Source organism: Falco biarmicus, chromosome 4 (genome assembly GCF_023638135.1).
Source record: "Falco biarmicus isolate bFalBia1 chromosome 4, bFalBia1.pri, whole genome shotgun sequence".
Classification (NCBI taxonomy): Eukaryota; Metazoa; Chordata; class Aves; order Falconiformes; family Falconidae; genus Falco; species Falco biarmicus.
Window position 1 is genome coordinate 78368621 of NC_079291.1, and position 17631 is coordinate 78386251.

The window sequence follows — 17631 nt, forward strand, 5'->3', positions numbered from 1 at the left end:
GCTTGTAAGTTTGTATCATCCCATGGGTTATGGGTGAACCATTAAAATTCATATAAAGAGCACTGAAATATGAAAGCTGCTAGGAAAAAGAAGGGTCCATTAAATATTTACACTATATTGTGAATCAGCTGCTTTACTGTTGGTTAGTGAATAAATAAAAAACAATGTCACTATTATGACATTAAGAAAAGAGTTTACCAGAAATAACTTCCCACAGAAGAGGCAGGGAGTGAAGGAGACAGCATCTCATGAGGATGTAGTAGAGGATCTGATGCGACTTGTCCTGGAGACAGCAAAAGCCTCTTCCTTGGTCTGAGCAGTAACTGGGTAGGTCTCTACTGCAGGGACCATCTCTCAAATGTATAATACATTTTCATGACCCAGGAGATGATGGATCATATTGTTTTTTCTATGCATAGCCTGTGTTCAGTCACTAGGCTTGGTCCTTTGTTGACTGCTTCCATGTGGAGGAAAAGCAGAGCTATTACAGCCTGTTATGTCACTCTTAAGATAAAGAAAACTTTTATATCAATCAAAAGTGAACAATTGGACCAAAAAACCTAAGCCTTGCATTCAAGGTTGTCTCACAATTTGTGTACACATTATGATCTCAGGTCGTGTTGCCATCACCCTTCATATATATGCATAATTCATGTCGTTAGAGAAACGTGATGTGTCTTGAGAGCCCTTATTTGACGTAAGGGTCTTAGGTGCTTACAGAGATGACGTTAGCAACAATGTGGTCTTCAATTTCAGATTGGCACCGAATGGGACGCCAAGGAAAGGCTTTTCCGGAATTTCGGAGGACTCCTTGGGCCGACAGATGAGCCAGTTGGCATGCAGAAATGGGGAAAAGGCCCCAACGTCACCGTTACTGTCATTTGGGTGGATCCTGTTAATGTAATTGCAGCAACATATGATATTCTTATTGAATCCAGTGCCGAATTTACTCATTACAAACCACCTTTGAATTTGCCCCTGCGACCTGGTGTCTGGACGATAAAAATTCTGCATCACTGGGTACAGGTAGCTGAAACCAAATTCCTTGTTACCCCTCTCACCTTCTCTAATCGGCAGCCTATCAAACAAGGTAAGTGTAATGTTTGCTACAGGAATAATACAGTTATTGTGTCTGTATTCACTGTAAATGGTGCTGTTAAAAATGAAGGATTGCTATATAGGAAAAGGAGAAAAGAAAGGAATTTTACAGATACTAAATCAGAAGAAATAGTTGCACTAAGACAAGCGAAAGTGCCTGTATCCAGTCCGTAAAACATAGCCACTTTGAACAAAAGGCTATTTATATCTTTAAAATATGCACAGTTCAGAATCCAGAGGACTTCAGACTCTCAGTGATCTAACAGCTATTGTAAAAGCCGTCATCTATAAATAGAAAGAAAAATGGACCCTTTTCTGCTGCTTTTCATTCACGTTTGCTCCTAAAGAGTTACAGAGGTTTAAACTGTTACCTCGACAAGGTCTGTGTGTTCAATGATAAAAGCATGACTACCCAAAATGCTGAATTAGACAAAAATTACCCCAGGCCAGAGCTCACCTGGCATATTGTCAGGTCCAGGCATTCACTTGTGCCTAACAGGTGCCAAAACGTGCCCGGTACGTGCCACCAGGAGGCTGCTGCACCCATCGTGTGTGCACAAAGCCCGAAGGTGAAGCTGGGGAGGGGGCTGAGCTGTGTTACAGAAATATTTATGGATATGGCGATCCTACTATCAGACCCAAGCTGATTTTTTAGAAAGAAGCTATGTTCTTCTCTGCCACAGCAGCCCCGAGCCATCCAAATGGAGAGGCCGTTCCCGGGCTGCTGGTGTCTGTGGGCTCCCAGCAGCAGGTTGCACTGGGACAGGCACTGCTCGAGCGCTCAGGTCCTCAGCCAACACCGAGGACACTGGGCTGGGAGGAGAGCCACCATTGTGTAGCCACACCTGTTCTCTCAGTAAGATCAAAACAAGTTTGTTGTTATGAATATCTTTACCATTCTTCTTCTTAACGTGCTCAAGTGCTTCCATCTGCCCTGTATTAATATTCATAACTTTAGACATCTTAAATTTGCCAGATACATGAATGATCCTATTAAGTTTTCAGAAGTTCTTCTTTCTGACAAGGCAGCAAATAAACTGAGTCAGGCATTTACCTACAGGATAGCGTGCTGCTTCTGTAATGCAAACACCACCAGACAACTGCTGAGAGCTCATGCAGCCCTTTTCTTGCTCAACGGGAGCTTGAGTCTACACATTTCTCAGCAGAAGAGCTAACTTACTGATTTCTTCTTCTGACATTTGGTGGCATCATTTCTTAAGCAGAAAGTAAACCACCAACAACCTGCTGCTGTTTTTAGCTAATAGGCAATGATAAACTGTAAAGAAACACTGTGTGTAGAAGGAGTAAGTTTTTAAAGTTTGAGGCAGCCTACTTCTAAATGCAGCTGTTACTGACTTGTCTCCTGGAAATTAATGGATTCCATGTTCTTTGGTAATTTAACAGTTAAGGCATAATTTGGATGGAAAACGTGGTGTGTAGCGAGCAACCTTCCTGCTTTTCCCCATAACATGAGGGCCTGGCACACAGTTAGGCATGTCTCAGACTTCATGAGCCCACACCTGATGGTGTAAAGGCAGAACTCCCTTTGGCCCAAACTCTGAATCTGGAATAATTCCACTGAAATTATGGAGTTACTCCGTATTGCCCATTGGTACACTGGGAGACGACCTGGCTCCTATTTTTTGTTGAAGTGCCCTGCACATTTGTATGGTAACTAGAATCTACTACAGGGATGAAGTACAAAGCTTGGGAACAATGTTATCTAGGAGAAAAGCCTCAGGAGTGATTTGCTACTGATGATGTGATGTATAATCTCCAGATGTCTGAGGCATGAAGGTAAAGAAGAAAATTAATTACAGGGGCAAATAGTGACACTCCACTGTAGTTAGAATTGTATTTACAATGCAAATTCCCGTTGTTTGGGTTTTTTAAGGCTTTCTGTTTCAGTGACACTATTGTGCTCTGTGTAGGCAATTGTCATTTAGCTTTGATTTCTAGCTTTTGTCAGTTTGTCACCACTTTATTATTTAAATATATTTTTCTCTGCCAAATAAAGGCATTGTCAGAGTATGACAAAAGAATTAGAACTTCTAAAAGAGTGATTTCTGTTTCTGTTGTAAACAACGCAAAAGCTGCCAAAAATCTTCTTAACTGAAGGAACAGTATTATTGTCTTGTTTTAACACTGAAAATAAAACATACATCAGATTTAGCCAGGAGTTGTCAGCAGCGGAAGGGAATATGTTTCATTAGGTATTTCTTTAAAATTTTGTTCTTTCAACCATCCTTCCTCACCCCACCCCACCTATTCCACACACCCCCCAAAAAAAGAGGAAGAAAAAAGCTTTAGGGTTGGAAAAATTACCCTGGAAAGTAATTTGCTACTCCAGAAGCTTTTTGAATGACTGATACATTTCATACCACTTTGCATGTCATTTGCTTCATCCTCTCTGTCTTATATACTCCAGATGTAGAAACTGGAGTCGACGTAGTTACGCGCATAAAAACGTCCATGGCCTTGTGTGTAATTTGTGCACGTTGTTCTAAAAAGCGTTTGCACAATCAGGCAGCAGCACAACAGCCACTATGGCCTTGTATCTTGAGAGTATGGACGTGACAACCATCACTGCCTCTCCTAAATCATTACTCACCTACACATCAGTTCAGCACAGAGCACTACAAGGAAAAGTTGCTTTGGTTTTCCCAGCATCATGAAGGGAGCTACTTGCTCCTCCTTTGAATAATCAGAGGGAAACACGTTTGTTCTTGTATCATGACTCTCAAAATTCATGATTACAATTAAAAAAGAAAAAAGACAGCAACCAGCAAAGACATTTTGTTTAGCAGTTTATGAAAACAGTATATGCAGCTAGTTTATTGATTTTTCTATTCCCATTTCTTTATTAATTTTGGCCTGAAGTCTGTGCATGCAAGTAAAACCATAAAGGGAAATCAAGAGCAGGTATTTTCTTTGATACTGTGTCCAGATGTGCATAACTGACAATGTAAATTGTTTTAAAAACGGAGATTAATTGACCTTTTCAAAAGCTGTATCTATAAGAGATCAGATCTTACATGGAATTACTGAGTATGCTGGGAGGTTTGGGGTATTTCCACTGTAAACAAGGCTCCCAAAACTTTTTCGGTGCAAAGTCTAGAATCTAATGTTACTTATTCTTTCTTGCTCCTCTTCCCCCTGCAGTCATCCAAATCTGTGTCTTATTTTCTCTTCTGAGTTGTGTCACTGAGCAACTCTGCCTTCAGCAGATCCTCTGGCTCAAGAGTGCCTTCAAATGTTTGCCTGGTTGGAGAAAGAAAAAAAAAAAAAAAAGGAAAATTAAATTAATCTGTGGGAGAAATCAGGTTCACTTGCTCCACCACTGTCTCCTTCCCTCTATGTCCTGCACAGCCAGATTCTGTTTGATTCCTCTTCTAAATGGTGATTTTTAGTTTCACACCATATGGCTGAGTGTGTTAAAGCTAAGTACTCTGCTTATTGTAAGGACACAGGAGGGCTGCCAAGCACCAGCAGGATGCCCGAGGATTAACTTGTGCCAAGACAGAGAGGGAATCTAACACGGAGGAGACAAAACGGGGAGATCGGTAGATCGCCAGCAGGGATAATAGACAGGAATGGGGGTTTCTTGCTGTCTGCTTTAAGCAGCCTGAATTTAAGCGCAGTTTGGAGACCTGGGGCCAGATGTCCGGGTCCCCTGTGTAGGGACTGGAGAGGCAGAGCCAAACAACAGGTATAATTTGTAGCATTTAGCCAGCAGTTCGCTGACTATAATCCAAGATACCAAGTCGATTTCAATTCCTAAGAAAACAGCATAATCAATAGAGGTTGGCACTGCATCCCCATCATCCCACGTTCCCACCCTTCTGTGCTCTCCAAAGTCCATGTGAAGCAGTCGTGCCAGGTGTGATCACACATCTCCCAGGGGCAGTGAGAGGGGGCAGAGAAAAAGCCAAAGCAATTTCATTTTAAAATTTGAGTTCATATTCATGGCAAAGTTTCCACAGCAGTCTCCTAGCAGGAGTGATGATAATGACCTGTCATGCATTTAATGCAGGATACCTGTTTGATTAAAGCTCAACAGGTTACTGTGAGCCAGGGGCAGATTCACTTCTGGGGCAGAAAAAGTCCCAAACCTCAAGCTGATACTAAACGCTGGATTGCGAATAAATAAATAAGTGAATAAATAAACCCCTGCTTCCTTCAGACAAGGAGGGCAGTGAAGAAGAGCATCCTCCTTCTTTGCCTAAAGAGAGACCTTTCATGTTTGGTTCCTGGCTCGATCACGTTCCCCAGACACGGGGCTTCTGATCCCTGCTGCTCTGCGACAGGACAGGGGGCCTTGAACACCATCTCCTGCTCCCTGTGCCCTCAAACTGCAGCCACTTCTTTCAAAGGCTTGACAGCATTAGCAGACATACTGCGATGCACACGTGCGTCTCAAAGGCCTTTTAACCTAATCCATATTTATAGATCATCTTAATTAAGTATATACTGGGGAAACCTTTGTTTTTGCCATTGGTTGTTTGCAGTGGGTCAATCAATTCTAACTGCATCTATACGGATTATAAAGTGGGTGGCAACTTGTGTCAGAACTGCTGTGATTTCTTCAAATTAACCAGAGGTCCCATGACATGTTCTTGATAAAGGCAGTAATAGCAGCAGGCAAGCGCGTTAAGTGCAGAAAAGTAGACATGCCCCGGAATTGTCATTCTGAGAAAAACTCTGAAGACAGGGATTTACTTTGAAATTTGGAATCATTTAGCTCAGATCCAGTTGACAAGGAGTCGATTAGCTTCACAATGAGCAAATGCAGCACTGTCTTGTTTGCTGCAAGAGAAAACAAACAAAATGTCAATAAAAAATTACCTCTTTGCCAGAGGGTTTCAACACCATTCAAGTGAAGAAATAAAGCTGTACATTCTCTGTTGCTTTAAAAAAAAAAACCCACAGGTCGGGCACCTTAATGTGTATCAAGGTAACCACATTTTTCATTCCTTAGCCCACTACTCTCTGTCTAAACTCATTTGCTTTTTCTGCAAAAAGAAGCACAAACCCACACAAAGATGCTGAAAACCCAGCCTTTGCGGCCCACTATAGACTGTGTATTTAGTGCAAAGAAGTGATACCAAGAAAAGTCAGCTGAGAAATGAAGTGCCCTCCCAAAATGAAGAGCAAACCAAAATGGGGGACAAAAATAACTAATTTTTTAAAGATATAATTTAGAGTCAGTGGAATATATTTTGCATTGATATGTGTCCTCCTGCAGTCAACAGGCTATTTGGATGCGTTTACTGGCCAAAAAGTCTGGCTTAGTGTCTGTAATTTAGCTAATTTTTAATTGGTTGCTCTAACTGTACAGATTTAAATGTCTAAACACACATCCCATGGGGCAAGCCTTACATTCTTTGTTATTTTTTCATGAGCATGGACTGAAGTGTCAGTGCTTTAAAAGCATGCCCAATAGCTCCAGCCTCCTTTCATGCAGTATTTCAGGGCCTGGGTTCCACACTGTCCTTCTCCTGTCCCAGCCCAGTGAGTTACAGAGTCGGGATTATCTCTGTCGTCTTTCCTTTAATGCGAAGAAGAATAGCCCACGTGTGCCGTAGCTTGCATGAGCAGCATCCTCCTTGCTCTCCTGTGAGCTTTTTAGCAAAGACTTGGAGGCTCCAGGAGAGGGTTCTGGGTTGAATCCTCAGCATTTCCTATTGATTATATACATGGCTCTGCTCTCAGATTGCTGTTTCCCAGCTTTTTCTTTATAGGGTATGCAGACACCTAACTCGGGGTGTTTGTTCTGCTGCAGTCCCCTGTCAGTACCAGGTCAGGGTTTCACCGTGTCTCACGTCAGAGAAGCACACTGTCGCTGTGGGAGCAGTAGCCCCCAACATGCTGACAAACACAGTGTCTTGTTCCCTTTAGTACCGTCCTCAGCAGTCTTTTCATACCTGCTGATTCTTGTGGGTGGCTTTTCCAGAAAGTTTACCTTCAGCCCTGTTAAGCAGTGCTGCTGCCGTACCTGCCGGCACACGCCCTTGCAGCTCAGCCCGTTCCGGGGCAGAATGAAACAGCAGCGTGTTGGTGTGAGTAGCACGGCGTGTCCAACACAACTGCAGCAGACTGGAGACCTTTAGAAGTGTTGAAGTTGCTGGGGCTGTCACCTGTATTGTAGCAAAAGCAGCCCGCTGATCTTAAGCAGCGAGGGTCACAGGTTCAGGGAGAGGTGACCTGCTGCACTGCCAGGCACTGGGTCCTACAGTTCCTGAAGGTTTCGCTCCTTCCAGTCCCGGTGATCCACCAGGTCCTGAAGCCTGGGGTGAGTGCAGGGCTGAACCAGAGAGAAAAGCAAATTCCATTCTATCCTGTTATTTGTCTGAAAAAGATCTCTCTTGTTCCGTGTGCTAAACACATGCACAACGGGCTTTAATTTAGCAAGCTCTCTGAATTGCCTGTTTCAATCAGATGATCCTGCTAGTAATGCCAACTCTTATTTGTTTGGGGATTTTTAGTTAGAAAGTTCCTATTTAATTAATATGTTGACAAACAGTCTTCCATATTTAATTGCTTCCAAAGGAGGAAATTTAATCATGTGTACTTGTTCTGTTTCTTAAACTGCAGTGCTCTAGCAGAGCGTACTTCTGACCCATGTGCATGGAATAAACTCATTTTGGCTAGAGGTTATTGTGGATATCTACCATTAAAAATAGAGAGAGGAGTTTAGATGAATGCAGGAGCAGTTAAATGATGTATAATGGTGATGGGGATGTGCCAAACTAATTTAATTGGGTATTTGAAGTAATGGACTTGCACAGTATTTGACATTAAAGACTTTGCAAATGTAACAGCAAAGCTCCAATTAAACGTCCCTTTTCCCTCTAAATAAATGTCCTGATTTACTGCCAGCGCCTGAGACACTGTCCTCTGCATGGAAGAAAGGACTCAGTGTCAGGCTGCGGTGGAAGCAGCAAGGACATGTGGAAGGAATTGTAGCCATGAATATGTAATTCCTGGCCCCCTAACGCTATCCGAGCACGGTGGCTTTCCTAGCCCGGAGCGCCCTGAATGGGCCCATTCTGTGTGCAACAGTGTGTATGTTGGCAGAGCTGAACGTATCCTCTGTGCTGCCGGAGTGAGGATGCGAGGGAAGCCAGCTGAGAACAGAAAGAAATGGTTGAAAATTTAGTCCCCGGAGGCACTGGGTGAACATTTCTGGGAGGTTCCGCACTGCCTCTATGAGCAGCACCCTGGTGCGCTCGCAGGCCTGGAGCAGTCAGCCAGCCAGGGCAAGGGCAGGCTGACCAGCAGTGGCCACTTCGTGGTCTTTGAAGGTGTCACAGCCTGACACCACCTTAGCTGCAACATCACGGACTCGGGGCAGCTACTGCGTTCTGCTGAGGCAGAAGAGCTGCCGTAAGGGGAGCAACCACAGCGCAGACAGAAGCGTCATTAGGAAATGGTTGTGATCCGTTACTTGGTACAAGAGCTCAAAATGTAATTTTCATGAGAGAAGACTCTCTCAGCGAGACTGGAGCACTTCCAGGGATGATGCTGGGGCTGCAGGTATTTCATTATGGCTCTGGTCTGCCCGAGGCCGTGGTGGTGTCCTTCCAGTGCCAGGGGGGCACCACCCAGTCTTTGGAGGCAGGCTGAGCTAACAAATTTTGTGACTTTTCCACAGCAGGGCATGGTTCATCAGTTTAGGGGGAAAAAAACCAATCTGAGACAAATTAATGATAGCACCTGAAGGTCTGACGACAGTCGGCAGCCTTCTCACACCAAGTGTCCTTGAACTATTTGCTGATTTCAAAGCACAGCCTTCCGCGGGTGTCTGCAGCGGCAATGTCAGCTGTGCGGGGCTTATCTCCCGGGCTGCTCCTCTGGTGAAAGAGGCAAAATCAGCTTCTCATGAACGCAGAATGGGCTTCTGAGGAGGAGCTGCACGTCGATCAGGCTCCAGGGACAGATAGGAGCTTGCAGCTGAGATGCTCTTGAGCCTGGGCCTGCCTCGTTGTGCTGTGCAGAACAGCCCTGTGTGGTGCCTGGCTGGCCGGCAGCTCTGGGGACGCCGGCTGTACATGATGCTAGTAAGGCGGACGCGGCTTCCAGCCTCAGCGCTGTGCCCTGCTCACGCAGCACCTGCAGCGCGAGCGTCGTGGTGAGCAGAGCTGCTGGTGGTGAGCAGGAGCTGAACTGCTGCACGCAGCCAGTCGTTCTCAGCTTGCAGCATGTCCTCAACGCTGGGGAAACAGACTGTAGCACACCACTAACTCTCACCTTTTTGTTTGCTGTACTTTTAGACCCTGAAGGTTCGAGGGATTTTTTTTAATGCACTAACGTCTGGCTTTATTTCTGCATTTCCAGAGGAAGCCATGAAGTATCACAGCGGGCCTCCGAAGAACGCGTACATGGAGCAGAGCTTTCAGGGCTTGAACCCTGTCCTGAATATCCCCATCAGCGCTGCCCGTGTGGACCAGGCCAAGAGGAACGCAGAGCTCGTGGGTGCCCGGCTAGAAGCCTGGGTGGACTCTCTGGTCAGCAGCGTCTGGTCGGCCGTGGACATCTGCAGCACCGGCCCCACCGCCTGCCCAGTCATGCAGAGCTGTGCTCAGACAGCCTGGAGTTCCCTGAGCCCGGACCCTAAATCTGAGCTGGGCCCCATCAAACCCGACGGTCGCTTGAGGTAGCATCTGGTACGCTCTCCTCCAGCACAGGTTTTTAAAAGGGAATTTAACCTTGTTCGTATGTGAATCCCACACCGCATTTCAGAAACCTAAGGGAACATTATAATTTTTTGTTACTTATTGCAATATAATTCATTAAAAAAAAAAAAAAAAAAAAGATTGACAAGGCCTTTGGCACTGCCCTCTCCATCCTGCTGTCAGGGGCAGCTTCGGCCACCCCGCAGCCCCTGCCTCCCCAAGGTGCCCCGGCCACATGTGCCACTGCACCCGCCGCCTCTGCAGGCTCCAGAACGGCTCCAGAACGGCAGCAGCAAGCCATGGAGAGGGCAGCAAAGGAGCAGCTGCTAAAAGTGTTTCTTAAAAATAAATCTGTCTGTACCTCCGCTGTTTCATAGGCTTTCTTTATTTTGCTACCCTGAATAAATCACAGCAAAATTCCCTTTTAGTTATGCATCCTGGGGAGGTCGGTTACTGCAGGCTAGAGCCTGTATGGCTGCATTACCTCACAGGACCTGAAATAATTATGGTACAGCCTCACTCTATTTTTTTTTATTTTTTTTTTAATTACACAAAGTAATTCTAAACTTAGTTAATGTCTGTTATCCTGCTTAGGAAAAAACAAGCAAAAGCAGAAACTTCCAGATTATTTTCAGAGATTTTTTAAAACTTAATTCCATGATAAACTCTAAACGGAACCAGTTTGCTATATTAGATTTCTGTGTCTCATGCAGTCAGGTTCAGGGTCTGGGTAGGAAGAGTATTAAATTGAAGAACAAAGAAGTATTTTGGATTTCAGCCCTTTGGAATCTGCGGGTTTTTTTCTAAGCTCACCAGTACCTAAGCACTTTTGCAGACTTGCAGTGCAGCAGGTGTGTCTGTAGGCTGGGGGTGGGCTGCAATGTGCCTGCTCACAGCCTTTGCCGATTCTGCTTGTGAGCTGAGCTTGAGTTTTTTCTCAGGCAGTGGAGTTGTGTGGAGCCAGTAGAATGGTAGAATTGGGACCTAAATCTGTAACAACATGTTTCTTCCCTAATGCGAATAGTGGCTAGTACGTCTTAACACTAATTCCCTCCCTTGATCTCAGATCTGCCAGCTCTTCGTGTTCATGAAGGGTCCTTCTAGGCTTGTGCAGGGCATGGGTTCCTGGCCGAAGCCACGAGCTGACGGCGAAGGAGAGCAATGCTGTAGTTCTCAGTGCTCTGACTTTATTCTGTCAACAACCTACCCTTGCGTGTCTTCAGAATTTCTAGCAGGCTGCATCCTGTTTTAAATGGCATGTTTTGCATCGTTTTAAGCTGCATTTTCTACAGTAGGAAAAAGATTTATTTACATTCCAAGAACTTTTAAAATATAGGGGGGGTATGCAAATTAATCTCCAACTAATGCATTTTACATTAACATAAAACATGCAGTTTGTTGTTGCTGTGGTAATCTCTTGTTAACAACGTAACCCAAAAAGGCTATTAAAAGCTATTGGGTTAATTAGGAGAAAAATCCTGTTGATGTAATGAAGTGAGGTATCTGTTTACCCTTCTGTGTCTATGGCTAACTTTCTGCTGATGAGAGTTATGCATCCACAGCAGGAGGGAAACAGACCCTTAAATCATGCTGTAATCGCGTCTCACAGAAAGGTTGAATTCCCTTTTAAACAACAGTTGCAAGATGACCGTAACACGCAGATCCCAGTGGCTTCTAGTATCTCTCTCCGACGTATTGGTTTAAAGCTACTTGCATTTTGCTTTGGACTTGAAATTGCAGTGTCAGCTGTGCTGGCATTAAGGCAAAGCATTGAAATGTTTATCTGGCACAAAAACGGATGCATAGAAGGAACAATTTAGGTATTTATTATTTATGTTTTAGTCAATGACTAATTAGTAGGTGCTGCTTTTGCAGCTTGAAGATTACGTTATCTTACTAACTGAAGCTGCCTTTATTAAGAAAAGGCCTTCCTCCCCTCACACCTCCTTTTCTTTTTTTGTCTTGATTTTGACAGTCACTAGAGCAGTAGTTTTAGGAAAGCTTGTAGCAGTGAGAGCTGGTTGAAATATTTCGGTCAAGGTAATGTTCCAGCTTCACAACCAGCTCTAGTAGCAAGCGTGTTTAAAACCAGGGCTGCCAACAGGTTTATATAATAGAAACACAGTGTTATTACTTATTCAGTGGAGGTTTTTTAACAGCACTTGTTTTTAATCTGACATTCCTTCGTGAAGTTCAAATTTTCTGGGGATCTCCAATCCTCACTGTGAAGTCCAGGGCTTTAGTCACACTGATGCAATGGCAAGTCTATGGTTCAAGCCAAGCCCTGCAGGTTAAATTAAGAACATCGTATTTGGGCACACAATAAAATTCGTTAACAATCCCAGCCAGTGATTGTTCTCAATAAGACTACTGGGGTGGCGGCAAAATCTTCAGTCTGTCTTGCACATAAGCATATGTATAAGGGTGCGCCCACACACATGCATGCAGATAACTTGGTTTTTAAATTTGATACTTTTTTTATTCTTAAGCAGGAATGTTTTTAAGTGCTTTGTTGGTAAGTTTTCATTATTAACTAGACCAAGCAGATGGTGGCAACAATCCCATCTTTTGTGGTTAGAAGAAAATCTGCCACTTTTATCATTTAAAATGGAAGGTGCAAATTATTTTCTTTTAGTACAAAAAAGGGAAAGAAAACAAATGGTTGCTGATATATCTATTTACATTATATGCTAGGTTTAAAATAAAACAAAATTTATATTAGTTTATTTTCTGAAAGACAAAAAGCATCTACACAAAGAAGTTTTGTAGCAAGCTGGCAATCCCAGTGCTGCTGTTGAAATATATGATATAAAACTGAAGAGGCTGATCCTGCAGTCCTTTCTCAGGCAAAACTTCCATGGAGTGCCAACGCTGAGTAAGGACTTCAGGGTCAAGTCCAGCATAAATAAAGGGTGTGGCAGTATGATCTGAGTATATACTGTCTGTGTTTGAAGTCATGAAAGGATGAGCTGCCGAGTTTGGAATGTCTTCTGGGGGCAGTGTCAAGTTTTGGACCTAAATGACAACCTCCACTATAGCTATTAGTATGCAGACACGGATACATGAGTTATAGATGGGACACTGTGTCTGAGTTACAAAGTTCTGTAGTTGTGAAGAAAAACCATGGAAAGCAAGACTTTGCATCAGGGATCAGAGCTTGCTCCAAGTCGATGCTGTGGTAGCGCTGCTAAGAGCGACATCCTGCTTGGTGGCTTTTCTGGTTCTGAAACGGCAGGCACCTGGAGCCTGTGTTGAGTATTATGTAGTGTGAGAAGAGAATAACTTCACAGATCTTACATTTGGTGAAAAGGAGAATTCAGAGCAGGGGCCCACAGTTCATGCGAAACAAGCGAGTTACGCATCTTCATTTGAATGTGCGAGTGTTGTTTTCCAGCCACGCTGGCTAGTCCTGGCTGAAGAGGACTCCACCTGAAGGCCAGTTTTGATGAACATCCCTTCCTGTGGGAGGGGGCTGTACTTCCATGGGCACACATTTGTCTTCTGTGCATAATGCTTTGCTCGTTCAAATTCCCTGCCCATTCTGCACGACAGCCATGTAACACTTCTGTGATCAATCAGTATTACGCAGAAAAAGAATGTGGCACAATGCAGAACATCTACATACATGATTTAATGAATTACATCCAAAGTCAGTCTCAGCATTATGCAAACCTGTTTATATGGTAATGTTAAGCCTTGAGGCTAATAGAAATAGCTCAAATGACAGTTTATTTTCAGATTTGTCCAATTCTTTCTTTGATGTCATTGGGACATTGAGTTGTAGTATTTGTATTTTCATTTTCTGATATTGAAAGGGTTTTTTAGAGTTGAATTATGTCTTCATTTTTTGTGCTCTCGGCAAGCAGAGAATTTTAACAATTCCTTCATGATAGCAAGTGTTATACAAGAAAGTCCCTCTGTATCTCTGTTGTTAAGCCTTCGTTATTGCTGAGCCTAGAGATACAGGAATGTGCATTCATCTGTTACAAATTGACTTTCCTAAGTATTGGCTTCAGTGCACAATGCATGTACAGTTGTTTAACGGCACATTATCAATGATCCTGCAGCACCTTCAAAAGGACCAGCTAATGTGTATTCACCTTCTGTCCATCTCCTACAGCACTAATTGCAATACTAATGAAATCTCCATCACTCTTAGCCACGATTATGGTGGACAGAGTAGTGAAGTCAGTGAATCAGAACTGGGATATTCTGAGCCTGGCCAAAGGGAGAGATGAAGGGTAAAGAAGTTGCTGAAACTTCACAAAAGTTTGACACAGTTGTGCTCCAACAAACCTTTGAACAATCTGGGCACCTTCTGCACAGCAAGGCTGGGAAATGCTGATACCGTGAGATCTCAGCTTTGACTTCCCAGATAAAAAGAAAACAAGATCCAGATTTTTATCGTGTCCAGGCAATGAGGACCAACTTTCTGTTGATTTCTCTGGTTCTCTTTCATCACAGCTGTCAGAGAACTGCCAGCTTCCCGCCGGCTGTCACACCCTCGTTGTCTTCCCAGATCACAAAGCTTCAGGAGTTGGCCACATGAAACCTTGGCGAGCTCCACCACTTTCCATTGAGCAGGAAGTTTTGTACTTGTGTGAGCCAAATCCCTTAGGCTTCTTCAAAAACCCTAGCTGCAAATCAGAAAAGTTTGCTTTTCAGAGCAGCCTTCAGTCAGCTCAGTACTAACACACGTGAAGGAGTTGGTAAAAGTGATTGCAATTATCTTTTCCCAATTTTCACGCAGGGGCATTTAATACATGTAATAGTAGGTTTAGTTATTCCAGCATCAGACCTGGTAGCAAGTAGCTGGCAGCGTTTCGCACTGGCCTTTGTTTCAGCCTGGTTATGCAAAGATAATGGTCCGTACGTGCTTTTATTTCAGCTATTCAAGACCTCCAGGATAGTCTGAAGCATTCATAGGACATGAATTAAACACATGCTAAATGGCAATTGAAAACATCATGTAAAAAGGTCTTTCTAGACCAAACCCTCAGGCTTCTGCCAAGACAGCTCCAGGACTGGAGCCCCCAGAGAGGGTGGGAGCAGTGTGGAGTTGGAGGGATGGGCCGCTGCCCTCCTAGGGGCCCAGCAGGAGCTGGAGAGCGGGAATGGCGGCTGAGGGCAGCTGCTGCTGCAGCCAGGCACAGAGGAGCCAAACAAATTAGGGTTAAGGGCAGCGAGCAAGACTCTGTAGAGAAATACCTTTTTTCCTGTAGACTCTTCAAGGATGAGTAAATGCTCTGATTTGTAACTCCTTTTGGAGGGGTAGAGTAGAAGGGATTGGCCTTTGAAAACCTTTACAGCCACCATCGCAGTAAGGGAGAAAAGAATCGGGCTGAGAGCATTTAAAATTGAGGCAACAAACCTTACAGCCCCACGGCCACAGTAGCGCTAGTCTGTCTCCAGTTACGTTTGGTGTTGGCAGCGATTAACCTTCACGGTGTGATACTGCAGGTACCATGTTGATTTTGTTCCTGTAGACTAACAGTAGTGTGTAGATCACTCTCTGCTCTTTGCTTCTGCCTTGGTTACCTTCTTTTGCTCATGGGTGCTATCACAGCTGCTACCTCACTGTGTCTGCAAACACGTTTACCTGATAACAACAAAAAAAGGTACCAGAAATCTCCTTGAACTGAATGTACAATCTATGCAAATTCTCTTTCTACTTTGTTAAAACCTAGAAGTATTACTTGTAACCTTGCCAAATAAACAGCAAGATACTGTACAGGTGCCTCTGATGACAGAGTGACAATTCTAGGCGCAGTTCATTGCGCTGCATTTGTATATTGTAATGACTTGACTTGTCTTTGGTTCTGTTGTAATTAACACCCTCAACTGAGAAGATAGCAACCTCTCGCTAGGGGAGCACCTTCAGTTTGCTGGGAATATTCTGGAGGAGGATGTCTGTGGCATTTCGTTTTATTTTCCTGCTTACATCCAAAAGAAGGCACAGACCTGCTGGCCAAAATTAGGGTGGTGTTTCAGATTTTCCTTGGGTGAATCCGATCAGCTCTGGATTGCTTGGTGTCTGTCCCCATTGCAGCATCCAGTGTGTTGCCCCTTAAAGAAAGCCTTACTTTCATCCTTTCTAAATGTGGCCTTAAACTGTGTTAGAAAGTTTGATGTTGTCTGTGTCTTGCTCACTTTTTCTGTTTGTTGTGGAATAAATAAAAGGCACCTTGAGGTTTCTATTACAGCACAGTTGTGTTGCTGTCAGCTTACACTTCACAAATACAATAGAAATTGCTTACAAATGCAGTCTTTAAGGGAAGAAAATGACCTTCCCTTTGGGCAAAAGGATGGCTCATATGTTCATATAAACCTTAGGAAATTATGAGCTCTGTCTTTTGCAACTCACTGTAGATAAGGAAGGTTGATTTAATTACCTACAAAGTACAAACTTAATAACTTTTAATTTATCTTCAGACTGTAACAGGACAGACTGCTCTCAGAGGCACAAGACAAATTCTGGAGTAATTTCACTCATTCTGACATGATGTAGTAGCATTCCTTTCAGATTCGATAGCTGATAGCTGGGAGTAGATGTATCCTCTTCATGGTATGGTCTTAAAATCTGAAGAATGTCACCATGTGGGGCCAGATTTTGAGTGATGGTTGGGAATCTAACAGTACATTTAGAAGACAGGGGAGTCTGGTTGTATCATCTAAGTCGTAAATGCATTTCCAAAAATTTGGCTGTTGGAGCTTCATCCAAAGGTTGTCAAAATCAGCAGAAACCAAGGACTTCTGCCAAGGCCCGTATATGTTGGGTTTCTTTACTAGTTTTCTCCATGAGAACTGTCATGTTGCAGTAGCACCAATATTCCCGGCAGGCTGCAGTGCTTTGAGGAATCCCAAATCCTATCCTGTTTAGGTATTCAGATGCGGATACAACCCTAAAGGCTACTGAAAAGGGTGTACGTAGAAAACCAGATTTGCGAAACAAAAAGAATTAATTTGAGTTAATGAAATGATTTTTCTGACTTTGTCATTTTGGTTTTGTTTTGGGTTGATTGGATTTTTGTATTGCCTAACATAGTCCATAATAAGTTATTCCTATTCTGTCATTTTCAAAGACTGGTGGTAATATAGTTTTAAGAAATAACTATTTTGTTATAGATCATAATATGCATAAAATTGTACAGAAATATTTTGTAAGCTATTGAATAAGAAAAAAGAAAACCATGTATATACAGCAAAGTTTAAAAAAAATATTGGGAATTCAAATGGAACACACTGAAAGTTGTAGATATTTTGCTATTTATTTAAAGGAGTATTTTATGAGATATTGAAATGTCTTAAATTGACCGGTAATCAAAGTTCAAAGTCAGAATGCTTTTCTTGTAGTAGAATGTGATTTTCAGCAATTATTGCACTACCCATTTTTGCACCCTTTTGTCTTTCATTTAGCAGAAAACAATGTGCCTTAGCTATATTCTTTGTCAATGGGAGTTTGGTTTTATTGTCCAACAAAGCAAATTTTTTTGCAGAAAAAGAAATGGATGTATTAAATACTGTATTATACCAAAAACACTGCAGTTGTATATAAATGCTTTCTGTCATACTGTGTTTTCAGATGCAGAATTTTAAAATAAAAAAAAGGCTGTCTTTAGGAGTAGATGTGCACCTTGTGTTATTTTCAAACCCACTGAAGCACTTTGCTGCTTGGTGATATTTAGGAGGAAAAATGGGACCAAGCACTACCGATCGGTGATCACAGTGCTGATGCCAATATGCTGCCCGGTCGGTCATTTCTCAGGCTTTATTTCCCAGCCATAGCAATTATGAGGGAAATGTTCATGGACACTTTGCAGAAATCAGTTTTTGTTGGCCCAGACAATGGCTTGCAGGC

At 43.2% G+C, this 17631-nt stretch overlaps 1 protein-coding gene across 3 annotated transcripts in view; it reads left to right on the forward strand.

Annotated features, from left to right (window-relative positions):
- The window catches only part of XYLT1 (xylosyltransferase 1), a 202621-nt gene extending 185227 nt beyond the window's left edge, over positions 1-17394 (forward strand). For all 3 annotated transcript variants that reach the window (XM_056336295.1, XM_056336294.1, XM_056336296.1), the window contains 2 exons: positions 757-1090; positions 9436-17394. In XM_056336295.1, coding sequence (XP_056192270.1) covers positions 757-1090; positions 9436-9758 — 657 coding nt within the window. In that variant the 3' untranslated portion in view covers positions 9759-17394. The remainder of the gene's footprint in view (positions 1-756; positions 1091-9435) is intronic.
- Positions 17395-17631: the final 237 nt, after the last annotated feature.